The sequence below is a fragment of the Engystomops pustulosus genome, chromosome 2 (assembly GCF_040894005.1).
Source record: "Engystomops pustulosus chromosome 2, aEngPut4.maternal, whole genome shotgun sequence".
NCBI lineage: Eukaryota > Metazoa > Chordata > Amphibia > Anura > Leptodactylidae > Engystomops > Engystomops pustulosus.
The window spans coordinates 98,725,654-98,752,993 of NC_092412.1; the positions used below are offsets into that span (position 1 = coordinate 98,725,654).

Here is a 27,340-nt window from a genome sequence, read left to right on the forward strand (position 1 = left end):
CTTTTCTTCTTCTTTGGGAACTGTAACAATTACCTTCATTGTTAACAATTCTTGAAGATTCTTCCATAGCTGTATTGTCATTCTCCGAGATGTTAGGTTGGAGACAAGAAATTTTTGTTGTGGAGGGGAGCTGAATTCTATCTGATAACCTGACTTGATGATACTCAGGATCCACTTGTTTGATGTGATCGTTTCCCATCTGTGGAAAAAGAAAAGAAGACACCCCCCTACCTGGTAGTCACTGTTTTTTTGATTGATGTGGAAGGTTGGAGAATAGATATCCTCGGCCTCTTCCACCTTTGTTGAAGGACCAGCGGCCCTGTTTTCCTCTGCCTCTGGAGTCTTTAGGATCTTTGGAATTCCGAAAGGAATAGTTTTTCTGGGGTTTCTTAATTTCCGGAAAACCTTTCTTTTTATCAGAGGCTTTTTCCAGAAGAGTATCCAGTTCAGCGCCGAACATGAAGTCTCCTGTGAATGGGATGTTGCAGAGCTTCGTCTTGGATTTTACATCCCCTCCCCACTGTCTAAGCCAAATAGCCCTACGGACTGAATTAGATAGAGCCCCTTCTTTTGCTGACAGTCTGATGTTTTCTGCTGAAGCATCAGCAAGAAAACCTGTCGCTGAACGCAGCAGCGGTATCGTTTGTAGAAGGAGATCCCTGTCCGCATCTGTTTTAAGGTGGTCTTCCAATTCTCCTAACCAAAAGAACAGAGTTCTCGCTACCGAAGTAGCAGCTATGTTAGACTTGAGGCTAAGCATGGAAGATTCCCAGACTCTACGGAGTAGGGCATCAGCCTTTCTGTCCATGGGGTCTCTTAATTGGGAAGAGTCCTCAAATGGCAGGTCCGTTTTTTTCACCACCTTAGACACTTGGATGTCTACCTTGGGGGGGCTGTCCCAGGTTTCTGTCTCTTTGGGGTCAAAGAGTAACCTGTTCCTGAACTCTTTAGTGATGTTTGCCCGCCCCTCAGGATTCTTCCATTCCTCTTGGACAATATCTTTTAGGGTCTGATTTATGGGAAAAACCCTTTTCCTTTTGGATTTTAACCCTCCAAACAGTTCGTCTTGGATGGATTTTGGCTCTACCACCTCTTCCACGTTAAGCGTATTGCGTACAGCTTTAAGGAGGTTATCCAGTTCCTCATTAGAAAAGAGGTATTTTGAGGTTCCTTTATCCTCGGACACCGAGGAGACATCATCAAGCGAGTCCTTCCAAGAATAGGTAGGAGCCGCAGAGTGTTTATCATAGTCCGAATCAGTATCATGGGATCTAAGTTTTTTAGGAGCTGGCTCTTGATATAAATCCGGATCCTGGTCAAGTTCAGGTTCGGGATTTGGCTCAGGACCTAGTCCCGGTACCGGTCGGTTTAAATTGGTAAACATCATAAGAGAGGATTGGAATTCCTCCCGCATGGCCGCTTTAAGCTCATTTAACATTGACTCCTTTTCCTGTTGTAAGGCCCTGGCTAGGCATTCAGAACATAGTGATTTTGGATACAAATCTGCTAATCTTATGTTACAGGAAAGACATCTTTTTGATTTAGTAACACATTTTCCTTTTTTGGGGTCTTTGTCTTTCTTCTCCTTGTCCTTAGGTCTAGAAGAGTCGTCCTAGGACAAGGAGACAGACTATATTAAAATCCAAACAATAATGCACAACAAATTTTTATCCCCTTTAAGCAAAGTTTTTTGGTTGTACTCACGGTACCCGGGACAATGGGGGAAGAACCAAGGTCGTCCGCCATAGTAAAGGATATTTCCACAGCTTCAGTAGTGAACTCGTTGGTGGTATAGAGGCTGACACAAAGCAGGAAGCACTTTTAAACTTCCCGCCACCTTCTAAGCCAATCAGATGGCTTCTTTAAGAGTCACGTGACCCAACCCGGAAGTGGGGCGTACTGCGCATGTGCGAATCGGCCGGCGATACACGGCCGTCGCGCAGTACGCACCGGCGTTCACAGGAGGCAGTAGCTGTGGGAGGTAGCGCCCGGAAGCCGGGAGGCACCTCATCCAGGGTCCGGAGACCCATGCTCCCCTCGGCTTCAGCTCCAGGCCGCAGGAGGAGGGGAGCCAGGACACGTCCTGCAAGACGCCCGGCCAGGAAGGGAGGTACAGCCCCCGCTCGCGGCCCGTCCTGGGGGGTTTCTAATTTCATCCCCCCCCCCCCCCCCCCCAAGGGGAGAGACGAGGTCTCGCAACCCTGACCCTTGGTAGGGACAGGAATACACTGGGGAACAGCGGCAGAGGAGGGGCCTTATATCTTTCGCAACTTCCTGTCCCTACCAAAGGTCAAGGTGCAACCTCCAGGTGCCGTCATGGGGGACGTCATGGAAAAAGAGTTTTTGCGTTGCTTTGTTCATAATGAAGTTATTATAAGCCTCTTGTGCCTGGGTAAAGCTATTCAGGGCTACTTGAGACCTATCGTCCTGGAGAGCTTTCTCTCTCTTAACTTCTTCCTTAAGTGCCCTTTCCTGTCTAGCAAATTGTTTACGTAAAAATATAATTTCAGAATTCCCCTTAGAAATGATTTTAGTGAATCCCATAATAGCCTAAGGTCTCCTTTGGTTCTATTTAATTCGATAAAATATCGAAGCTCTTTCTTAATTTTATCCTCATTCGTCAGAAGGGAGAGCCAATATGGATTAAGTTTCCAAAATTTGCTAACAGGAATATTTTTCCCCGACAGTTCTAAGACTATGGGGGAATGATCCGACACTGAACGATTATCGTACCTCATTTTTTTAACCCATCCCACCGCTAGTTCGTTGGCCAGAGCAAAATCAATCCTGGAGAACGAATTATATGATCGGTTATAACAGGAATAAGCCGGCAGATCGCCATACAGCGACCTCCAGATATCTAGCCAACCAACTTCCTGACAGAATCTAGCGAAGGGGGTATCAAGCGCGACGGAGCTGGTAGACTTGCTTTTCCCCAATCGGTCCTTCTTATCTGAGAAAACATTATTAAAGTCTCCTAACATAAGGACAGGGCACTCCCCCACTTTTTCTACAAAACATATTAATTTTAGTAAGGTCTCATATTTAAAAGGGGGAGGTATATAAATCCCAGCCACAACACATTTGACCCCCTTAAGTATGCCATATAAAAAAACAAATTTCCCCTCTACATCGCAGTGGACGTCCAGGATTTTAAAATCGATAGATCTATGTATCAGAATAGACACTCCTCTGGCAAAAGAGGAGAATACAGAATTGAATGTTTGAGTCGCCCACATCTTGTTTATCAAGTACTGGGACTCTCTGTCCAAATGTGTTTCCAACAAGATTACAATAGCAGGGAGTTGTTTAAGGATATAATCAAAAATAATGCATCGTTTCACTCGGTCTTTCAGCCCCCTGATGTTCCAAGCTATCACCCTAGTGGATCCCATCTCTCTAGAAGGGAAAAAAAAAGGAAAAAGCCCCAATACAAAAAAGGCGCATCAAAAGTTCCATCTCCAGACCACCCACCCTTCCCTCCCCCCTCTGTCCCTTCCCACCCTCACCTGCTCCTTGTCCTACCATAGTAGAACTCTTCCTACTAAAGCCAAATGGGACAACCCATTTTAAGTGGGTTTTCCAATTTTCCCAAAGAAATGATGAGAAATGACATTAATGCTATTTAGATGGCCATTATAGACTATATTCTTATAAAGAAAAAGGTGTACAATCCAGCAGCTTGTGAAAACACTGTGACCTTAATTGTTCATAAAAAACAAAGGGGAAAAACCATCCTTAATCATGGCTGGAGCTGGTTGGCTTTTCCAGCTGTTTGTTCATGTTTATGAACAATAAAGATCACAGTGGGGCACATTTACTAAGAACTGTCGAAACTACACTATGTGCAGTTACCTGTGTAGTGTGCAGAGGGCGCCAAATCTATGACTTGTGGTTCCTGTTATTCATGAATCTGGTGCTCTCTGTAATTCCTCCGACAGATTGAATCAACTTTTTTGTGGTGCACCTTTAAAGTTTCTGGATTGTGCACTTTTTCTACATAGGATTTCAGCCTTCTGTACAGAGGTAATCATTGCTTCCGTGTACTTGTGGGTGGGGGGGGGGGATTAATCATACAAGCACCTGCTTAGGCCTTCTGATGTATCCGGTGGGGCGGCTGCAAAGCTTGTAGTTGTCACTACCCCATGCTCCCTTGGTGTAGAGATGGTGTAAAGGGGTAAATAATGGCAATTGGCGGTGGTTCTCTATCAATTGCAATTATTTCAGGGCTTCTTTGCCACATTTCTTGCTTAGAAGCCCTGATAAATGGCCCCCTTTATTCTCCTGAACTGTGTCCATATGGACGACCACCAAACTGAAACTTATTACCTTTAGGTAAAGGACAAAATCCTTTAATGTTCACGCATGTAATGTTAATGTAATTTTGAGACCTCTTTTCAATATATTTCTATTTTTTTTTTTTTTTTTAATTGAAAGGCTCATTTTTTAGTGGTCAGAGCTCTAGGAACAATGAGGAAGTTACATTAATACGTAAAGCAGATCTGGAGAATCACAACAAAGATGGAGGATTCTGGACTGTAATAGATGGAAAAGTCTATGACATCAAAGACTTTCAAGCACAGTCCCTACATGCTAATACTATACTTGGTATGATAATTTTTTTTTTTTAATTCTATATGTCACATGTTGTGTCAACCTTTAAAGGAAACCTACAATTTGATTTGATGCATTATGAAGCAAACATACCTTGAGAATACTGAAGCTATACTGATGCAGAATCATATATTGGTTAATCCCTGAGCTGAGTGGTTTTGCTGAAAAACTATTATAACATTCAGGACCTTGGGAAAGCTGGGTCAGGCTGGCTGCCAAGATAAAAACATTACACGGAGCTTGTAATTACAAGTGGAGGTTAGTCAAGACATGACTAATCAAGCTGATCTGGATGACTTATACACAGCAGCTGGGGGATGGTGCAGCAATTGATTATTCTGCCTTCAGACACAGCCCATGGATTACATCATCCCTCCTGCAGAGAATAACTCATGTACTAGGAGAAGCTCTGAACCAGCCACAGAGCTTCATTATTATAATGTTATATCTGTTTTATCAGCAAAACCACTCAGCACAGTGATTAAACAAGATATGATCCTGCATCAGTGTAGCTACAGCATTCTCATGGTATGTTTGCTTCATAATGCATCAAATCAAATGGTAGGTTTACTTTGAAGATATTTCCTCCATAACTTTTCTGCATGTGTGTTGGATATCCACTGGTGTTACATGTTAAGTCCCTTTTCAGCAAGTGGTAGGAATATGTTTTTGGTGTTACATCTAAGAAGGAAACTAAGAAGAAAGACCTCATAGTGTTGTCTCCTATACTCCACATATCTGCAGGCATGGAAAAACAGATCTGTATGATGTACATGTACAGTACCTTGTGTACGAAAAGCTCATAATCCAAAATGGGGCACTATGCTGGGGATATGAATACAGTATTAGATAATTTCCGAAAATTATTAATAGTTTGTGCACTATATAGTTTTCACATGATTTGCACATTTTCTGAAGCCTTTGCTAACATGTTGTGCTCTTCCGCAGCTCACTTTGCTGGTGAAGACCCCGTTGTGGCTTTGGAGGCTGCACTTCAGTTTGAGGACACTAAAGAGTCTATGCATGCATTCTGTGTGGGCCATTACATGGAGGTGAGCAGCTGACAGTTCTCTTAAATTGTATAAATGAATGAAGAATTTGGGATGGAATAGTTAATAACCCTTTTTTTTATGTATATTCATAATTTTCATATTTGACTGAGAGCAGCTGTCATCTTTTATACATTAAGAAGTTAGGTTTGTCTTACATGGGGTAGAAGGGAAATATAGCAGAGGTGTCATAAGTAATTGTATTCTTCCTTTACCATTTGTTAACACAGCCAGATCAAGAAGTGATCACAGCACCAGATCTTAGCAGTTTGTCTTCTCCACTTGTGGACACCGAACGAAATTTGGGCCTGCTCTTAGGACTTCATGCTTCTTACTTGTCCCTTAGTACTCCTTTGTCTGCTGTGGAAGTTGAGTGTGCAAGTAAGTGTGTTGTGTTCATAGGCTATATGTGATATGATAATTATTATGCATGTATTAAGCATACATCATTAATCAATAGACAGTTTATCACAATTGGGTGGTGCTCGCAGCTGGGAATGCGGTGCACAGAGTCCAAAGTCAGCATAAGCGATGGAGAAAGCCACAGCACCCTGTACGGTTCAGTTCCAAGAATTCTTTATTATAACATCATCCAAGCATAAAAATTGCAACGTTTCGATTCCAGATGAATCTTTTTCAAGCAAGCTTGAAAAAGATTCATCTGGAATCGAAACGTTGCAAGCTTGAAAAAGATTCATCTGGAATCGAAACGTTGCAAGCTTGAAAAAGATTCATCTGGAATCGAAACGTTGCAATTTTTATGCTTGGATGATGTTATAATAAAGAATTCTTGGAACTGAACCGTACCGGGTGCTGTGGCTTTCTCCATCGCTTGTATTCACTAAGGATTACTACCTCAGCTCTACCTTGATGGATTTTACAAAAGATTCAAAGGAATGTTTTCTAAAATTGTCCTTTTTGGTTTTGAAAAAGTTACTACTTAACTTTTTTTTTTTTCTTAGGATGGCTAAAATCCTCTATATTTTCTGGGGGTCTTCAAACCAGCCAAATTCATTACAGTTATAATGAGGAGAAAGATGAGGACCACTGCAGTTCCCCAGGAAACACTACACCTAACAAATCAAAGCTGTATGGACATCGGCTATCCATGAGCGATCATTCCCAACCTTTCCTTCAAGCCATTGCAGACAACAATACTCAGGATCACAATGTGAAGGTCAATTTCTGCAGATTAGTACATATGGATCATTTCTCATAAGATGATAATATTTTCCTACAATATAACAATTTTTGAGCATTTTTTACTACTTTGTGCAATTCCTCTTGTATTTCTACTTGAAATATAAGAATAAATTTACAACTGGATGTTATCATTTGGGTCATGTCCATAGAGTCTGAGATTATCTAACACACACACACACACCAATTCCTAGGAATTTACCCATTTGACAAATGTTATATTTAATAGTAGAGGACCTATAAATAAATAAATTAAAAAAAAAAAAAAAAATTATATATATGGTCACTGCCCCCATTGAGGTCTATTTTGCACGGTCTGGTGCACTCCTCCCATCTACACCCAAGCCGAAACTCCCTGAAAACTTTCCCCTGTGGCTTGTTTTGGCACTCAATCATATGCATGAGGCCATGGTCCAAGCTAAGCCCAAGAATTTTTTTTTTATAACATTTTAACTAACTATGTAAAAGTAGTATGCAAGTGTATGTTTCTGTTCAGTGATGGGAAGAAACCTGTTCTGTTTATCCTCTGATTTTTAGGAGTTTCTGTGTCAGATAGAAAGATACTGCAAGCAGTGTCACTTGACCACACCAATTACATTTCCTCCGGAACATCCGGTTGAAGAAGTTGGCCGTCTGCTGCTGTGCTGTCTACTAAAACATGAAGATTTAGGTATGCTGGGATAAGATACTGACACTTCTTAAAGATACTCCATAGTGTAGATAATCTATCACATTATTTTTCCCTGGCATAGGTAATATTGCATTGTCTATGGTTCACCATGGTGCTTTAAATGTGGATCAAGTAAAACACAAGACCTTACCCAAGTCTGTAGTGGATGTGTGCCGTGTTGTTTACCAAGCCAAGTGCTCCCTCATAAAGGTTGGCATTCCCATTGTTATTCACAGATTTTTTATTATCTAAAATGGTCAAGTGCACCTATAACTTTCTATTTTGGTATCCTTTAGACTCATCAAGAACAAGGACGCTCCTACAAAGAAGTTTGTGCTCCAGTTATTGAACGTCTTCGGTTTCTATTCAATGAGTTACGTCCTGCAGTCTGTAATGATTTATCCATTGTGTCAAAGCTGAAGCTCCTGAGCTCTATTCCGAGATGGAAAAGAATTGTTCAAAGAATTATCAGGGAAAAAAGGAAAAAGAAAGGTATTACTGGGAACCAATTGTTGAATTCTTACGGTACTTGGACACAATTAATTCATCCTGCGGTATGAATTGGCTGACTTTAAGATATCAAAGAAGGAATTTAATGATCAGGCATGTTGTATTTTATCATGCCTAATCCTTTGTTTCTGTGGGCAAGTGACTGGTTGTCTTGTTATGTATTTATGACAAATGATAAAAACATGTTCAATATTGCCAAAATTACATCATAGACCAGATAGGACATACTGTATATATACTCGTTTGTGTGTGTGTGTGTGTGTGTGTGTATGGGCCGAATTTTTCAGCACAAAAACCCTCACCACTGCTTATACACGAGTCAATAAAAAGAATGAACTAATATACTCACACTCCAGAGGCGCTGATGCTCAGAGCGGCTACCCGATGTCGGCGCGGCTCCTCTTCTGTCTTCGGCGCGGCTCCTCTTCTGTCTTCGGCGCGGCTCCTCTTCTGTCTTCGGCGCGGCTCCTCTTCTGTCTTCCCGGAGCGGCTCCTCTTCTGTCTTCCCGGAGCGGCTCCTCTTCTGTCTTCCCGGAGCGGCTCCTCTTCTTTCTTTCCCGGCGCGGCTCCTCTTCTTTCTTTCCCGGCGCGGCTCCTCTTCTTTCTTTCCCGGCGCGGCTCCTCTTCTTTCTTTCCCGGCGCGGCTCCTCTTCTTTCTTTCCCGGCGCGGCTCCTCTTCTTTCTTTCCCGGCGCGGCTCCTCTTCTTTCTTTCCCGGCGCGGCTCCTCTTCTTTCTTTCCCGGCGCGGCTCCTCTTCTTTCTTTCCCGGCGCGGCTCCTCTTCTTTCTTTCCCGGCGCGGCTCCTCTTCTTTCTTTCCCGGCGCGGCTCCTCTTCTTTCTTTCCCGGCGCGGCTCCTCTTCTTTCTTTCCCGGCGCGGCTCCTCTTCTTTCTTTCCCGGCGCGGCTCCTCTTCTTTCTTTCCCGGCGCGGCTCCTCTTCTTTCTTTCCCGGCGCGGCTCCTCTTCTTTCTTTCCCGGCGCGGCTCCTCTTCTTTCTTTCCCGGCGCGGCTCCTCTTCTTTCTTTCCCGGCGCGGCTCCTCTTCTGTCTTTCCCGGCGCGGCTCCTCTTCTGTCTTTCCCGGCGTGGCTCCTCTTCTGTCTTTCCCGGCGCGGCTCCTCTTCTGTCTTTCCCGGCGCGGCTCCTCTTCTGTCTTTCCCGGCGCGGCTCCTCTTCTGTCTTTCCCGGCGCGGCTCCTCTTCTGTCTTTCCCGGCGCGGCTCCTCTTCTGTCTTTCCCGGCGCGGCTCCTCTTCTGTCTTTCCCGGCGCGGCTCCTCTTCTGTCTTCCCCCCCCCCCCCCCCCCCGCGGCTCCTCTTCTGTCTCCCCCCCCCCCCCCCTTTCCCCCCCTTTCCCAGTTTTTGGTGTTAAAATTAGGGCTCTCGGCTTATACTCTGGTCGGCTTATACTCGAGTATATACAGTAGAAATAAAACTCAGAAATCACTAAAAAAGACATCACCATCTCAAAACTCCTTTTTTCCTTTTTGTGTGTTTTTTTTTTTTTTTTTTTTAAATTTTTTTTTATTTTTGGGGGATTTTGAACACTCCTTTGGATATACACATTCACGTGTAGGTTACATCTATAGTTAAGTTTGGAGACCATAAATGGTTTTTGCTTTTTATTTATTTTTTTATTTTATTGATTATAAATGTCTTCTCTAGTACCCAAAAAATCTGAATCTGCTGATGTGGATGATACAAAAATTGGTAATGAAGAAGGGGAACAAGAAGATTCCTTTGTCGTACCCGCTAGTCCATTGTCTGTGGATAAGAAGCCACCATCATTAAAGTCACCTAAGGTTTGTGTAAAGCTTGTGTCTCGCCTGTGATTGAATTTCATGTGCAGTTATGTTCTTTGACGTATACAGTATCAACCCGATTTAAGGCTTTGTCTACATTGGGTTAAAGGCATCCCACTGTAAGGTGCAAAGATCGGAGTGTATTAGTGTTTTACTAGTGATTTAGTATGTATGTGAGAAAATGTATCTAAGTTGCCAGATTGACTCTTCACTCTACCTTTTATTTTGGAAGGATAAATGGCAGCCAATCCTGAGCTCCGTAACTGGTGTCCATAAATACAAATGGCTAAAGCATAGTATGTATGGTACATACCCGCAGTCTGCACTGCTAAGTACAATTATGGAGTTTGCATTGAAGGAAGAGCCTGTTGATGTTGAAAAAATGAGAAAATGTTTGCTAAAACAGGTGAAATCTCCCATCTTTTATTTATTTTAGAATGTTTTGTTATATTTCTATATTTCTTCTTTTTATACAGTTTGAAATAAGCTAACTGTAGTGCAATGTATATCCATTAATATGTAAGGCCGGAGATAAATGTAAGGATAGCATAGATAGAAGTCACATACCATACATTCATATTCAAGTTTCCTGCAGGATGTAATTGTAATGTTAGGAACAGCTGTAAGTAGCTGTGGATATAGAAGGACCAGTATATGGCTATATGGAAATATGTTTTAGACTTTTATACCTTTAGGATAGTCAGAGTTTGACAGTGAATGCTTTTGTAATGTCTTGCAGCTGGAAAGAGCAGAAGTTCGTCTTGAAGGGATAGATACCATGTTGAAATTAGCTGCCAAAAGCTTCTTGCTTCCCTCTGTCCAATATGCAATGTTTTGTGGTTGGCAGCGGCTTGTCCCTGAAGGAACCAACTTAAGGTATATTTTATCACAGAAACTTTGCTTTACTGGACTTATTTTCAGTGATTCAGTAATGTATCTGCCCTTTATGTTCTAGTGAACCACTCACAGATTGCTTGAAGGATGTTGACCTTATTCCACCCTTTAATCGCATGCTGCTTGAGGTGACCTATGGAAAACTCCATGCCTGGTCCATACAGAATATTAGACATATATTACTTGATGCCACCAGCAGATTTAAAGACATGGGTGAGTACTTCATTATCATAAGGCGGACTATGCGCAACTCCTGACCCTCACACCTCAGATGCCCATCAGATTTTTTTAAAGTGGCTTTGGCCCTTAAAGAGCATCTACCACCAGGATGAAAGACTGTATGCAAAGTCTGAGGGACTCCAGGCTTCATTAACACCTATTTAGCCTGGAGTCCCTCAGGCTCATTTGCATACAGTCTTTCATCCTTCTGGTAGATGCCCTTTAAATAAATCTGTCTGCAGTGTTCTTCTGCACTTCTGGCTTTTTTTGCGACACATAAGTCTTCCCAAAAAGTTGCATGCACACACAAACGGCATGGGGTACTGGAAAGACCTTGCAAATTTTAAAAAGTTGCCTTTTGTAAACTTCCATGCCGTTGAATCTGAAAGACTGTTAAATTTTGATGGTTGGTACTTCTGTGTACAAGTGTCAAGAGTTGCACCGTGCAAATTTTTGACAGTAAAAAACTGATGAAAATTGTCCCCCATGTTTGGTGATGGCCATTGCCTATAACCTAAAATGTGGTGTCATTGTAGGGATCCAACCTGTTCCTCTTCAGACCATCACAAACGAGAATCCCTCTGGACCAAGCCTGGGAACCATTCCTCAAGCCAGGTTCCTGCTGGTTATGTTGAACATGCTGACTCGTCAGCACGGTGCAAACAGCCTCAACCTGCTGGTCAATTCTGGCATGCTGGCATTGACTCAAACCATACTCAGAGTAATTGGTATGGATGCTGATTTTTTTTTTTTTTTTTTTCTTTTACTTTAATAAACTGCAAATAGTATTTTTATATTCTTTTGACTTCCCTGTTTTTTGCATAGGTCCTAGTTCAGATAACTGTGAAGAAGATTCAACTACAAGCTTACTAGGAGCTTCTGCCACTGTTTTGGAGGAGTCGAGAAAGGAAACTGCAACAGTTCAGATACCTGCCTCTGGACCAGAACTTGCATCTATGATGAAAATTGGAACTAGAGTGATGAGAGGAGTAGACTGGAAGTGGGGAGACCAGGTATTAATTTCCTTGATATTTAACCCCTTACCGGACCTAATAGTACATCTATGCAGGAAAGTACTTCCCCCGCACAGACTTGCTATTACATCCTGCAGCAGGTGCAACAGCTGAGATGTCCCCGATCGGACCCCCGGTTCTGCTTACCGATTGTTCCAATCCACTTCAGGGCAGCCCAGGGCTGCTCGATCAGTCCAGCTGTCAGACCCCTTCTGGGTCTGACTGTAAACTATCTGCGTATGCGTCTGCATGCTCAGACAGTATATTAGTATTGCAGTGCAGTGTCATGTGTTTGAACCAGTGATCAGAGCATTGCTCGTTCAAGTCCACGTTTGTGTAAAGTGCAAAAAATAAGTTTAAAATAAATAAAACATAAGCACCTAAAAAGACACATAACCATACAAACACACAAACCCCCTCACACACATATTTGATATCACCACGTCCGTATCAATCTGTATAATAAAACTGCGCGTGCATCTGTCGCTGACCTGGAGCTATGCTCTCCGGGGGCTGGCAGGCTATGCTCTCCAAGGGCTAGCAGGGGGAAGGGGAGGCTTTGATCAGTTGCCATGACAGCCAGGCTGTCTGGTTTTAACCCATTCATTACAATGTGCGATATGCACATTGTAAGGAATGGTGTGTAAAATCCCCATATACTGCCATACAGTGGTATAGCACTACATGGTCGGATCATTTAGACAACCTAGGGTTATCCTAGGGTGTCTGAAAACTAGTAAAAAAGAAAATTTGAAAAAAAATATATTAAAAAACCTAAAAATTCTAATCGCCCACCTTATCCTAGAACTCGTATAAATCAACAGTAAAAATCCTAAACATGAGGTTTCGGCGCATCCAAAAATGTTCGATCTATCAAAATATAATAGTCTTTTCCTGGTGTCTAACGCCGTAATGGAAAATAGCGTCCAGTCGATAATATCACTTTTATGCTATTTAGCAAGATATATAAAAATTCTATAAGAAGTGATCAGAAGGCTGTACAGTGCTGAAAATGGTAGCATTGAAAATGTCATCAAACCTTGCAAAAATTGACACCACCTCCAGCTCTGTACACCAAAGTATACAAATGTTATTAGCGCCAGAAGATGGCAATGAAGTAATTTTTTTTTGTATAGGAGTTTTGCATTTTTATAAAGTATTCTAACATATGTTTGCATGTTGTAGGATGGCCCACCTCCTGGGCTTGGTCGTGTCATTGGAGAACTAGGAGAGGATGGATGGATCAGGGTTCAGTGGGACACAGGCAGTACAAATTCCTACAGGATGGGAAAAGAAGGGAAATATGATCTGAAACTGACAGAACCTCCACCAGCCACTCAGCCCATGGCAGATGACTCTGACACGGAGGACGACTCAGGTGAACCTATGTTTTATTTGTTATTGTTATTTAAGGTGGATATAGCTTGACCCATATAAGATGAGATGGTGCCTACAGTTTAATATCATCTATAAAACATTTGTATCTTTTAGATAGCGAACAGGTAGACAGAAATTTACACCCAACCTCTATGATGCTGATGAGTACTGTAAACCTCCTACAGAACCTTTGCCTCTCTGCTGCGGTGAATGCTGAGATTATGCAACCAGAAGCAACTAGGACTCTGTGTGGTTTGCTACGTATGCTGGTAGAGAGTGGCACCATGGATAAAACTGGTGGGTCATGCAAGATTACTAACCATGTAGTAATGTCCTGATTACTTTTACTTTTTACTTTTTTTTTTTAATAATTTGATACATGTCCCTTTCAGCTTCCCCAGCTACCAATAAATTGGTATATAAGGAGCAGCATAAGAGTTGGTGTACATTGGGATTCATTCGTAGCATTGCTCTCATGCCACAGATGTGCAGTACCTTGAGCATGTCACAGTGGATAGCCCTGCTAATGAAAATTGTAGAAGGTCCCGAGTCCTTTACTGCAGCTTCATTACAACGTCAGGTATGCCGGGTTAATTTCTGTCTCACTTACCATGTATACTCGTGTATAAGCCGAGTTTTTCAGCACAAAAATTGTGCTGAAAAACCTAACCTCGACTTATACACGAGTCAATAAAAATAATAAACTAATATACTTGCCTTCCGGCGGCCCCGATGCTCGGTGCGGCTCCCCGATGTCGGAGTGGCTCCTCTTCTGTCTTCCTTGCGGCTAATCTTCTCTCTTCTGTAACAGCCGGCATAGACGCGGCTATGTTGTCTGCCACTCAGCACATAATATGACATCCGCAGTGGCCGCATCATAGTATCCCCCTACCGGGGCTGGCTGTAAGCTACATGCTGGATAGCTGTATGCTACAGGGGACAGGCTGGCTATGTACTACAACATGGTCTCTACCTCTCCATCTGTCTTTGCCGAGGTGACTGAATGGAAATATAGGTAGGGGCTGTAAGGGTACCGATAAGGAAAAACTGTCGGATAGCAATCTCTGGATGTCTCGCTAATACGGGCGTGTCCAGATGGAGTTGTAGAGTTCTTGAAGCACACATTTTAACACATCCAAAACGCCAAGTGTGAATTCACCCATTAAGTGATACTAATACAATGTATTTACAGCATTTTAAGTTACTGACATTTGTATTTAGATTGATTCTCTACATTAACAGCAATATAGTGTTTGGGCACATAACTTAATTGAACCTAATAGTTTATGTAATGTGAGGTCTATTTTTTTCCTGTATTTTTTCCAGATTTAGGCTACATTCACACGATGTATGCCTGCCGTACCGTAGTACGGCGGGCATATATCGGCGCTGCGGAGAGGAGCAGGGGATGAGCGCTGCTCACCCCCGCCCCTCTCCATAGGGAGATACAGCGCACGGCGCCGTAATACGGGAAATGGACATGTCCTATCTTTTCCCGTGCTACGGAGCGGTACGGTGCCGCACGTGTGCGGCACCGTACCGCTCCCGTACAGGGCCGTAAGCCCATAGGAGTGTATGGGGGACGTATGTCGGCCGTATATATGTCGGCCGTATATACGTCCCCCATACATGTGTGTGAATGTAGCCTTAACTGTAATAATTTCAGTAGAAAACACAGTCCAGTGCAGAAGGTCCTGCATAAACCACAGCCTTTGTTTACTTGCGGCCAGAAAACGTAGACTGCAGCCAATCAGTGGCCATTTTATCATCACAGATTTCTTTGCTGGACCATTGTGTTAGTAAGGCGGGCAAAGCATGTAAGAAGTCCCATTTGCCACATTTTTGTTGGTTTTCTGCCCTGGTCCTCTGTATTTACTATGGAAAAAACTATCACAAAGATACTTTTGTGAAATCAGCTCACCCTCTCCGTTCGAACAATCCTCTTGGTCTTGACTCTGGACACTCCAGCACGGACAAACCCCGGTCACAGGTGCGGGCAGCATTAGACAGGAAAAAGAACTATTTCCAGCTGGACATCAGACGTCAGTTTTAGGATAAAAAGTAGCAAAATTTTATTTGAAATCCATTAAAAAGGGGTACAATGGTACATGACACAGCATAAGGAATAAAAAATAGCATCAAAGCTTTGATGCTATTTTTTATTCCTTATGCTGTGTCATGTATCATTGTACCCCTTTTTAATGGATTTCAAATAAAATTTTGCTACTTTTTATCCTAAAACTGACGTCTGATGTCCAGCTGGAAATAGTTCTTTTTTCTGTATTTACTATAGTTTGCATTGGGAAACCAGTGGAGACTACACCTGAAATGATTCCAGCAGTGGAGCACCTCCGGGTGTACTAAGATGCCGTAGCTTCCTGGTATATCCTGCGTATGCCAGTGGTAGAGGGGGTGTATCCCACTGGGTGCCTATACAGTGAGAATCCTCCCGATGTACACTGAGGAATAAAACAAGATGTGAAAGAAGCTGCTTATTGTACATCATAATATGATAATATTTCTACTTGTGTAGTTTTTTTTATCAAAGTATTTTCCTCTTTTCTATATTTTTAGATTCTTGCTATTCGCTTGTTACAAGCAGTTCTACCTTCATGGGACAAGAATGAAAGGTCCCTGGACATGAAACTTCTTGTGGAAAAGCTTTTTGGTTTTCTGGGAAGCCTCCTGACTACTTGCTCCTCGGACATCCCCCTTCTTAGAGGTAAGCAGAGCAGCACTGTCACCCTTGCTCTTTCTTACCATTTCTCTGTGGTAATTATCTTCTGTTTCCTGGTAGAATCCACCCTCCGAAGAAGGAAAACTCGACCACAAGCGTCTCTGACCGCAACTCACAGCAGCACTTTGGCTGAGGAGATTGTAGCTTTACTCCGTACTCTTCATTCATTGAATCAATGGAATGGGCTCATTAACAAGTATATCAACGCTCAGCTAAGCTCCGTCACCACCATATTTGAAGGGAAACGCATTGACGCGGTAAGGAAAAATCCATTCCACTACCACACGGATAAGTGATTGGCAATGTAAGAGAGGGCAGTATAGCATCTTGTTAAAAAAAAAAAAAATATGGCAGACCTATATTACTGCTAATAAAATCCAGAAATATGTTAAAAATCAACTTTTAGTGTTAAATTGGTTTTTCCATTCAAAGATAACCTGTCAGTTAGTGTCATCTCTAAATACAACTCTGTGGGGCCATTTATCATGGCTTGTACCCCAGTTTTATGGCCAAGAATTGCGACTTTTTATCCCCCTATGTTACCCTTTTGCCATGTGGGGGGGGGGGGCTGTCGAATGGACCGGGGCTATAACTTAGAGCAGTCTGTAGCAGAAATTCTACAATGCCAGGGTATAATTCATCCAGGCAGAAAAAAAGAAAAAAATGCTGCACTCACCGGAGTGGTGTAGGACAAACTTCTTTTTATTGTGGCAGGGGTGACAGGTCACAGTGAGGAGTGCACAAAGCCTCTTAGAATATAGGGTGCATTGGGGGTGGGGGGGTTTGAATCAACACGGACGCAGATGTGTCTAGTCGTGATAAATCTCCCGCCCATGGTTGTGGTTTTTCTCCATTTATCTTAGAAAATTATGGATAAAATTACTGGGTATTATGTAAGGTGGGTGTCTCTATGTGGGGCCACAAATTTGCCTACACCTGATTGTCGATTCATTGTCGTTTCGTTGGGAATACTTGTTACCAAAAGAGACATGTCAGTAATAGAAACGTGTAGAAGCTTAACCCCTGTCCATTCTCCCCCTGCTCTGCACAAGTGAAGAGGCAGGGGGGGAGGGTAAACCGTGTAATAGTCTCTAAAGCCAGAGCACAGAGGGGCCCTTCAGGCTCAATAGCATCATTTTAAAAGTTGATATTAGAAGGAAGGAGGCCATGGATAAAAAATGGTTAACAAATATAAGAAGATTACCACAGTCACAGTACCTGGATCTATTTATAATTGTTCCCGGTTTATCATTCTCGATGTAAGTCAATTTCCTTTAAATGTAGGTCAATATTTTCTTTCTTCTTGTTACATTATTGACAATGACAGATAAATGTTTCATTACCATTTTTCTTTTACACTACTTTCTAAAAGTTTTTTATGCCAATTCAAAAGCTGCTGTGTGAAATTTCCCTACAGGGTTGCAAACTTTCTAGCACTGTTGTATTCCATGTTCTGAATTCTACTGCTAGATATGGAAACTCCTCTTCTCGTCAAACATTACTCTAGTGTTACTGCTGGAGTGCTGTATTTCATTAGATGTGGATTTCTGTACTGGAAGTAGTTCTTCACTCCTAGATGATATTTCCCTGCTTTTCCAGCATGCTGTTTTGGAGGATTACTTTCCTGACTCTGAAAACCCTGAAGTGCGTAGCCTGATGGCAGTGTTGGCGGTGATAGGAGGCATAGACAGTCGTTTACGTCTTGGGGGACAGGTGTTACATGATGAGTTTGGAGAGGGCACAGTAACACGAATCACTCCAAAAGGAAAAATCACTGTACAGTTCCATGACGTGCGCATATGCCATATCTGCCCTTTAAATCAGCTTCAACCAGTAAGTGGAATTATTCCCTTTCTCTTCTCTTTGTATTCAGTTTAATGCATATGTTCTCTGCCTACAATGTATATTTTTTTTAATCTTCTAGCTGCCTGTGGTGCCATTCTGTGTGAACAACTTGCCTTTTACTGATCCAATGCTGTCTGTCTGGGCACAGCTGGTAAACCTGGCAGGGTGCAGGCTGGAAAAGCACAGGCTGAAGAAGTCTCCCAGTCAGGGGCTTGCAGGTAAAGTCCATTTGAATCCCTCATATATGGCAGAAATGGATTGCCCTATGAAGTATAATTCTGTAACTTCTGTAAATCGCAGCATGGGTAAAATCTTTAGAGAAATTTATCCTGCGTTTTGCTAGCATGAACAATCTTCAGAATTCTGCCTTTATGACCTCCTCTCCTAAATGCTAAAATGCAGCGTCTCTTAAAACTTGAGGAGTGATTATTGTGAGTGGATAAGGGAGCATGACAGCATGGCAGGAGGATTACATTGATTGTTTCCTTCAAGGGAAACCCATTATAATCAAAGCATGGCTCATATCTGAGCTACGAATAGCAACATCTGCTGTTTACCACGCTTCTCCAAGAGTCTCAGCAGCTCTATATTGTCTCTTACGCCTGTTATTTCATTGTCTTGCAGACCATGTGGATCTGGACCGTTTACGATGTCAGCAGCTGAAGCTTTACATACTGAAAGCAGGTTGGGCTCTTCTATCACACCAGGACAGACTGAGACAGATCCTATCTCAGCCATCCGTGCAAGAGACAGGACTTATTCCAGCTGGTATGGACTTTTGTTCTATCCAACCAACTTTTCAGCTCTGCATAGGGTATTAAGGGTAGATAACCGTATAATGGACATTTCTTTTAGACAACAACCCAAAATTTATTAAAATCGGCGTAAAAGAACGGTGCGCCAGATGCCCAGAACACCCAGTCACATTGCAGATTTTATCTACAAGGACCTGTTTTATTACATTATTGCATTCACCATTACTGTATCCATTCTACAGCATGCTCATCCAATTCTGTGGTTTCTTTCCTTTGTCATGAAAACTTAGGCTCACAAACCACAACTAACTTATTATCTAGGACAGTGACAAGATCACGATGAAGTTCTTCTGTGTGCCATGACATTTTAGATTTTTGAAAGCAGTATTCAATGACCTATAGAGAGCCAAGGGGGTGGAGAAGAGGTAGCATTCGGAGACCTCTCTGTGGGCATGCCAGAGTTTGACAGACATGGCATTTTCCTACGGTCCAGATATTGCCATGCTATTTTAAGGTAACCCATAATGGACTGGCTGGGACTGTATGGGCAGGTGTGGGCAGGGTCGGTTTAGAGCTATTGGAGAACTTGCTCCGGGCCTAAGAATTTTTCCTGTTCAGTTGGCCCGACCTTCTTTCAACAGTATTTTGGTCTTCAGGAGCAGAGCAGAGAACAAGTTACTGGGCAATGTAGTGGGTTTCGGGTCACGTTTTGGACCTGATCTCTGAAAGGTTCACCATCACTGTCCTAGAATGTTTTCTCCAAGTTTATTTTTATTTTTTTCCATATAGCTGGAAACATATTTTCAACATGCCATTTCGCTACTAATCCTCTGCTATCGTGATCTCTCGGCCCTCTCCTCTCATCTTGGCATCCTGTTTTTTTTTTAAAAGGGTCCATAGAGTGAAAGAGGGGGAAACAAGACATGGTCTACTGATTGAGTACTGATTGAGAAGGGTGATGGGGGGCACTTAGCTAGTCATTGTCTCTGCTCAGTAACTACAGGAAGCAGAAGCAGCAGATCCTGTCTGCACTCTGCTCTTATGTTCCCACCCACAGTGCACACTTCCCTCTGCAGCTTCTCAGTTTAATAAGGAACCTATTATCATCCATAAGCCATCCCTGCACACCACCAAATTCAAGGCTATAGTGGGGTCAGGAAGCGAAGGTGGGAGGATCAGTTTAGCAGGCTGATAGCTTTCTTCCCAAGGTAACTTCTATGCCAATGTCTCCTCTGTACTCCCCAACCCCCACTGCCCTGGGAAGAGGGGAGAATGATAGCATCTGCTGAACAGCCTGGCTGACACATCCATCGCAGCAGGTAGGGTGTATAGTAGTCATAAGGCTATAATACATTATGGGTCTGTGTAAAAACTGCAAGTGCAAACAGGAGAGCTCAGCAAAAATATAGAAAAGCTGCTTTTCTTAAAGGGGTTTTCCCTTTAAAGAAAATACTCAAATTTCAATCCTCGGGTGTTAACACAATAAAGATCACTTTTAACTATTTACTTCACAATTTGACTCAGTTTTATTACTGTTTTCGCTCCTATCACTCAGTAATGGTCAGTGTAAGATTACAGAGTGGGGACTCTCTAAGCAGATACTTCATGATCCCTCTAGTTCTGTGAGCTGACAATGTGGTTAGATTATCAGGGTACAAGGTTTATCTACACTTTCATTTACCTTCTGAACATTGTACTAGTATCTGACACTTAGAAAGATTGATGAGACAGGTAAGAGATGATGTGATCTATTAGATGCCTATTGCACACAATGGTACAGTCAACTTTCCTACATCTTTGCTATTAAAAAACACTAGATCTGCTGTGCCTACCTCCCCAGAACTTGTGTGTCTGTAGCTTGTAGTTCTAACGCTGCTGCTGGCAGGATGTCAGTGTCTGTGTATCAGTGTGTGAGCTCTGTCATGGAGCATAGGCTGACACTGCTAATACCCTGCAATACATCAAATGATTGCTTGTTCATTTCCCATGGTGGAAGTGGTAAAAAAGTAAAAAAAAAATGTTTTTCAATGAAAAAATGAAGTAATAAATCACTAAAAATGCCCATAAGCCCCATAACATATAAACGCTAAAAAAAGTCTAAATCAAACATAAACCCCACATATATAGTATCACCGTGTCCGTAACAACCCGTAGAATAAAATGAAATAATTATTGAACCCGCACAATGAATTCCGTAAAAAACACTGTTAAAAACCTGCCAAAAATTATTTTTACCTATTGAATCCCACAAAAAATGCTATAAAAAGTGATGTACTCCAGAATGGTACTGTTCCAAAGTACAACATCTCCCACAAAAATCAAGCCATCAACCAGCTCTGTAAAAATGTTATGAAACTTGGAAGACGGCAATGCAAAAATGATCGATTTTCTTTTTCCCACATTAGGGTTTTATTTGGCAAAGTTAGTAAAACGTAAGAAAAAATATTCATGTCTGGTATCCCCGTAATCGTATCGACCCATAGAATAAAGATAACATGATTAATGGCTATACGCTGAACACGGAAAAAAAAAAGGAAAAAATCCAGTACAGAATTGATTCTTTTCTACTCCTGCCCTCCTAAATTTTCAACAGTAGGTGATACCAACCCCAAAATGGTTACGCTGGAAAAAACATCTCATCCCGCAAAAAAAAAAATGCCGTCACATATAACGAAAAACTAAAATCCTGGCAGCTGCAGGGCGCTCCTTCCCTTCTGCGCCTTGCTGTGCACCCATAAAACAAGTTTTCTCTTTTTATCTTTTAAAACGGGACAAAGTATCTTTAATAAAATAGATCACTATTTTTTTTTATTTTTTTTTTTTTTACTATTGTGCATATTGATATATGAAAATTCATTGTAATTCACATTGTTTAACCGAAATGTTAGGCATGTTTATTATTTTACTTTATCAATTTTCATTATAGATGAAGGTGCTGCGGCCAGTCCAGATTTTGCAGATATGTCCCCAGAGGGTCCAATACCTCCAATGATTTTGATACAACAGTTACTAACTGCAGCTACACAACCTTCACCGGTTAAAGCCATATTTGACAAGCAAGAGCTGGAGGTAAATTCATGTGTCATTTCAGTTGCTTTCATCATGAAATGGGCTGTATTCTTCAAGTTCTAGACAGGAAGAGCTTGCAGTGATAAAAGAAGTTGTGCAGAAGCTGCACTTACAGTCAAGTGGTTCATTTGATGGCGAAAAAGTACTTTTTATCATTGCAAAGATCTTATGTTCTTATCCTTTCAATTGAAGTAAAATGCACTTTGTTACCTAGATGTACTCTGTTTTTCTTTTCTTTCATACATTTGCAGCATTTTGTGCGACATATTTTGTGTTTTGAAGAATTATTGAACAATACGATGTCCAGTCTATCCTTCAAGGTAGACTTTAAAGTGTTTGAATCAATGTCATTTCTCTCACCATTCAGGCAGCGGCACTCGCAGTTTGTCAGTACTTGGCAGTGGAGTCCACACATCCATCATCTCCTTTCTTTGAAGACTTCTGCAGTTCTAGTGAGGTCTCTTCTCCTGTAACTGTGCAGCAAATATGCCCAGCAAAAGTAAAAAAGCGCAAACCATCCCCCATACCACCTGTCCCAATTGTTGTACAATTGATGGAAATGGGATTTCAAAGGAAAAACATTGAATTTGCTCTTAAGTCGCTGTCAGGTGCAACTGGAACCGCTTCAAGTTCTCCAGGTACATTGCTGTTCAACTCCTAGTAAAATTGAAGAAGGCTACGAATACTTTTGTCATCCAAACCTACTCACACAAACTTTTTCATTGCCAACAGTAATTATTTTTGGCTTCATGTTAAATGATTTATTATTATTTATTAAATAATTATTAAATGATTTATCATTATTATTTTGCTACTTTTGATAACATCTTGTTTTAAGGGTTTTTTGGCCCTTGATGATGCTGTATTATGTGCTCACTAAAAGCTGTATTCTATGCTCTCATGGGTAGTTCACATGGCATTTCTAGTAGCATAAAAATAAGGCATGACCTTATCCTGCTGTAGTGCCAGTGTAGTGCCAGTAACAGCTACAACTGCAGAAGCCAGTAGTCTCCATGTATGAGATTTACTTGCATGAAGAAAACGCCTGTTCTCTGACATGTCTTTCAGCTCTGGAAAGAAAGGGGTTTTGCAGTGTTCATTTGGAGGCAAATGAACACTTCAAAATCCAATATCTACCTTGTGAACCCATCCTTGCACTTCTAAGCTTATTTTGCTGGTCTTTGTGAGGTTTTCACTTACTGAATATCTGTTTTATAGTATAAAGGGATTGGCCACTAATAAGAAAGTTTACCAGGGCAAGTACAGGACCCTTATAGGGTCTCCCATATTGTACTTGCCCTACTATAGTTTGCCTGTAGTCAGTGGGCCAAGTGACTCCTGGGCAGCAGGACTAAGGACTTGTGTTGTCCCTTGTCCTGCTGGCTTCTGGAAAATGGAGGGGGCGGTGCAGTCATTACTGTCTGCACTCCCCCTCTCACCACTTGAATATTAAAGGTTGGGAGTGGGCAGATGTCATTAACATGTCATTAACATATCTCTCCAAGTATTAGCAGTGGTTATCACTGAGAGCTTTATCATACACTATGGGTGACCCTATTAGGGTCTTGTACTTTCCTGGTAAAGTTTCTTGTTAGTGGCCAAAGCCTTTAATATGTAGTTTGTCTAAAGTCTAAATCAAAATTGGAATTTCAATCATGTATTAACTTAGTCCTCTGATTCTTCTAGGTGTGGAGGCATTGGTAGGATGGCTACTGGATCACCCTGACATCCAGATCACTGAGCTATCAGATTTTGAGACTGCCTCCGAGGAGTCAGATGAAGAAGTGGTAGAAGAAGTCGAGGAGTTGGAAGCTACCTATCCAGATGTATGTATTGAACAGTTTCCTTTTAAAAAAAATATTTTGGAACCAATTCCCTTTAAATTCTTGGATTTTCTTTTTCTCACCTTGGCAGTCGAATGGTGCAGTTGTGACAGAAAGCCAGACTTACAAGAAAAGAGCGGACTTCCTAAGTAATGATGATTACGCAGTGTATGTCCGGGAGAACATTCAGGTAAGTTACTGCCACATTTGGTTGTTCTGAACTTTTTATACCAGCCATGTTTTGAGAATACATATAAAGCAAGAAATAAGTAGAGGTCTGTAATCTGGTGTATGTTTTAAGGTGGGCATGATGGTGCGTTGCTGTCGGACCTATGAAGAGGTTTGTGAAGGAGATGTGGGTAAAGTCATTAAGTTAGACCGCGATGGGCTCCATGACTTGAATGTACAATGTGACTGGCAACAAAAAGGTGGAACCTACTGGGTGCGATATATTCATGTGGAGTTACTTGGTGAGTCTTTCTTCTTTGGTACGTATATTTCAGGATGATGCAATGGGACATTGGTAACCAGTATCTTCTTTAAATCTGCAGGCTTTCCTCCACAAAGTTCCCATTCCCATATCAAAATTGGTGATAAAGTAAGAGTAAAGGCATCTGTTACGACGCCCAAATATAAATGGGGTTCAGTGACTCACAGAAGTGTAGGTGTTGTCAAAGGTAATGGAGCATAATCCTTTATTACTGCCTTAAATATAAAGCCTGTAGGGAATGGAATGAATGTTATCAAAAACTGATGGCAGATGTCCTTTTAAGATTTGTATTTGTAAGATTTGTATGTACGTATATACACTCACTGGCCACTTTATTAGGTACACCATGCTAGTAACGGGTTGGACCCCCTTTTGCCTTCAGAACTGCCTCAATTCTTCGTGGCATAGATTCAACAAGGTGCTGGAAGCATTCCTCAGAGATTTTGGTCCATATTGACATGATGGCATCACACAGTTGCCGCAGATTTGTCGGCTGCACATCCATGATGCGAATCTCCCGTTCCACCACATCCCAAAGATGCTCTATTGGATTGAGATCTGGTGACTGAGGAGGCCATTTGAGTACAGTGACCTCATTGTCATGTTCAAGAAACCAGTCTGAGATGATTCCAGCTTTATGACATGGCGCATTATCCTGCTGAAAGTAGCCATCATATGTTGGGTACATTGTGGTCATAGAGGGATGGACATGGTCAGCAACAATACTCAGGTAGGCTGTGGCGTTGCAACAATGGTCAATTGGTACCAAGGGGCCCAAAGAGTGCCAAGAAAATATTCCCCACACCATGACACCACCACCACCAGCCTGAACCGTTGATACAAGGCTGGATGGATCCATGCTATCATGTTGTTGACACCAAATTCTGACCCTACCATCCGAATGTCGCAGCAGAAATCTAGGCTCATCAGACCAGGCGACGTTTTTCCAATCTTCTACTGTCCAATTTCGATGAGCTTGTGCAAATTGTAGCCTCAGTTTCCTGTTCTTATCTGAAAGGAGTGGCACCCGGTGTGGTCTTCTGCTGCTGTAGCCCATCTGCCTCAAAGTTCGACATACTGTGCGTTCAGAGATTCTCTTCTGCCTACCCTGGTTGTAACGGGTGGCGATTTGAGTCACTGTTGCCTTTCTATCAGCTCGAACCAGTCTGCCCATTCTCCTCTGACCTCAACAAGGCATTTCCGCCCACAGAACTGCCGCTCACTGGATGTTTTTTCTTTTTCGGACCATTCTCTGTAAACCCTAGAGATGGTTGTGCGTGAAAATCCCAGTAGATCAGCAGTTTCTGAAATACTCAGACCAGCCCTTCTGGCACCAACAACCATGCCACGTTCAAAGGCACTCAAATCACCTTTCTTCCCCATACTGATGCTCCGTTTGAACTGCAGGAAATTGTCTTGACCATGTCTACATGCCTAAATGCACGGAGTTGCTGCCATGTGATTGGCTGATTAGAAATTAAGTGTTAACGAGCAGTTGTACAGGTGTACCTAATAAAGTGGCCGGTGAGTCTATGTATGTGTGTGTATACATACATTTTATTGTTTTATATTTTGTAGCCTAAATGATATTTGAAATATTTGATCCATGTCTATATATAATCATTTTGTTCTTTTTTTTTTTTCATTTTTTGTTGCAGCATTCAGTGCCAATGGAAAAGATGTAATTGTAGACTTCCCTCAGCAGTCACACTGGACAGGACTGTTGTCTGAAATGGAATTGGTGCCGAGCATTCATCCTGGAGTGACGTATGTTTCTTCTCTACTTTTCTTTTCTTTAAACTTTTTTTTATATTTTATTTTTTCACAATTACAAACAATATGGCATGCACAGCTGAAAACTGTAAAATACACTCAAAACGGAAAGCAGGCATAACAGAGGACACAATAGTTATTATAATATTAATATACCCACGGCTCAAGAAAACCTCACACCCACTTCTCTACCCTCCAACCAAACACTCATGAAAGGGAAATTGATGTTCGACCATGAAGTACTTCTAGAGAAAACCATGCAGCATATTTAAAACAGACCTAAAGATTTTGACGTACTGCCAAAGGTTGACCTTGTATAAAATTTCCCCATAAAAAAAGCATTTGGTCCGTTTCGCCTTTTGAAGGAAAGTGTATATCCAGTCCACGCAGAACAGATATTCAACTTTGGTGGTATAATGGAAAATGAAACTGGATTAGGATCCACCCAAAAATGAAGTATACTTTTGCAGGTAGCACTCAAATGGCCAAAATACATTTTTTAAATAGAGAGCTCTGAACAACTTTCACTTGATAATATGTAAAAAAAAAAAAAAAATCACCCATTCAGCAGTTAGATCAAAAAAGGTATGAAAAACCTGAGAAAGATGGTCCTTCACTATGCCCCATAACTTTTGAGATGGGGCAAATTGTAGGTCTCTTCCCTATTTTTATTAGGGTTAACTGTCTGTGTGTGTGTAATATATATATTACCGTATATACTCTGGGAAAACCTGGGAAAACCTATTGACTCGAGTATAAGCCGAGGGTGGGAAATGGATTGGTCACAGACCCCCGCCAGTATATAGCCAGCCAGCCCCCTATAGTATACAGCCTGCCGCCAGTAGTATACAGCCACCCCAGCCTGCCCCCAGTAGTATACAGCCTGCCCCCAGTAGTATACAGCCTGCCCCCAGTAGTATACAGCCTGCCCCCAGTAGTATACAGCCTGCCCCCAGTAGTATAGAGCACTGCCCAGCCTGCCCCCAGTAGTATAGAGCACTGCCCAGCCTGCCCCCAGTAGTATAGAGCACTGCCCAGCCTGCCCCCAGTAGTATAGAGCACTGCCCAGCCTGCCCCCAGTAGTATAGAGCACTGCCCAGTCTGCCCCCAGTAGTATAGAGCACTGCCCAGCCTGCCCCCAGTAGTATAGAGCACTGCCCAGCCTGCCCCCAGTAGTATAGAGCACTGCCCAGCCTGCCCCCAGTAGTATGCAGCACAGCCCAGCATTAAAAAAACAATAAACTTATATACTCACCCTCCGGTGGCCCCGATGTGAAGCGCTGCTCCCCCGATGTCCGCGTGGGTCCTCTTCTGGTTTCCGTGCCCGTCTTCTAACTTCTGTACATCGCGCTGGGCGCCGTCATTGCTCTCTCCCGGGCTGCTGACGTCATACTAGGCGCCGCTCGGGAGAGAGCAATGGCGGCGCCCAGCGCGAGCTATTTTAGTTATTGCATTAATGTATATTTATTATATAAAATAGCTATAAAATGTATATTTATTATACAT

At 42.2% G+C, this 27,340-nt stretch overlaps 1 protein-coding gene across 4 annotated transcripts in view; it reads left to right on the forward strand.

The window, feature by feature from the left end:
* Positions 1 to 27,340, forward strand: part of HERC2 (HECT and RLD domain containing E3 ubiquitin protein ligase 2) — a 109,684-nt gene that overhangs the window by 41,026 nt on the left and 41,318 nt on the right. For all 4 annotated transcript variants that reach the window (XM_072135681.1, XM_072135684.1, XM_072135683.1 and 1 more), the window contains exons 24-51: positions 4,438 to 4,608; positions 5,563 to 5,666; positions 5,894 to 6,044; positions 6,626 to 6,840; positions 7,401 to 7,533; positions 7,616 to 7,743; positions 7,830 to 8,025; positions 9,703 to 9,839; positions 10,072 to 10,245; positions 10,579 to 10,715; positions 10,795 to 10,946; positions 11,489 to 11,680; positions 11,778 to 11,965; positions 13,151 to 13,343; positions 13,457 to 13,639; positions 13,735 to 13,922; positions 15,917 to 16,064; positions 16,140 to 16,336; positions 17,679 to 17,912; positions 18,004 to 18,142; positions 18,549 to 18,692; positions 21,606 to 21,748; positions 22,116 to 22,386; positions 23,435 to 23,574; positions 23,663 to 23,761; positions 23,873 to 24,041; positions 24,123 to 24,248; positions 25,720 to 25,828. In XM_072135681.1, the coding sequence (XP_071991782.1) occupies positions 4,438 to 4,608; positions 5,563 to 5,666; positions 5,894 to 6,044; positions 6,626 to 6,840; positions 7,401 to 7,533; positions 7,616 to 7,743; positions 7,830 to 8,025; positions 9,703 to 9,839; positions 10,072 to 10,245; positions 10,579 to 10,715; positions 10,795 to 10,946; positions 11,489 to 11,680; positions 11,778 to 11,965; positions 13,151 to 13,343; positions 13,457 to 13,639; positions 13,735 to 13,922; positions 15,917 to 16,064; positions 16,140 to 16,336; positions 17,679 to 17,912; positions 18,004 to 18,142; positions 18,549 to 18,692; positions 21,606 to 21,748; positions 22,116 to 22,386; positions 23,435 to 23,574; positions 23,663 to 23,761; positions 23,873 to 24,041; positions 24,123 to 24,248; positions 25,720 to 25,828 (4,561 nt within the window). The remainder of the gene's footprint in view (positions 1 to 4,437; positions 4,609 to 5,562; positions 5,667 to 5,893; positions 6,045 to 6,625; positions 6,841 to 7,400; positions 7,534 to 7,615; positions 7,744 to 7,829; positions 8,026 to 9,702; positions 9,840 to 10,071; positions 10,246 to 10,578; positions 10,716 to 10,794; positions 10,947 to 11,488; positions 11,681 to 11,777; positions 11,966 to 13,150; positions 13,344 to 13,456; positions 13,640 to 13,734; positions 13,923 to 15,916; positions 16,065 to 16,139; positions 16,337 to 17,678; positions 17,913 to 18,003; positions 18,143 to 18,548; positions 18,693 to 21,605; positions 21,749 to 22,115; positions 22,387 to 23,434; positions 23,575 to 23,662; positions 23,762 to 23,872; positions 24,042 to 24,122; positions 24,249 to 25,719; positions 25,829 to 27,340) is intronic.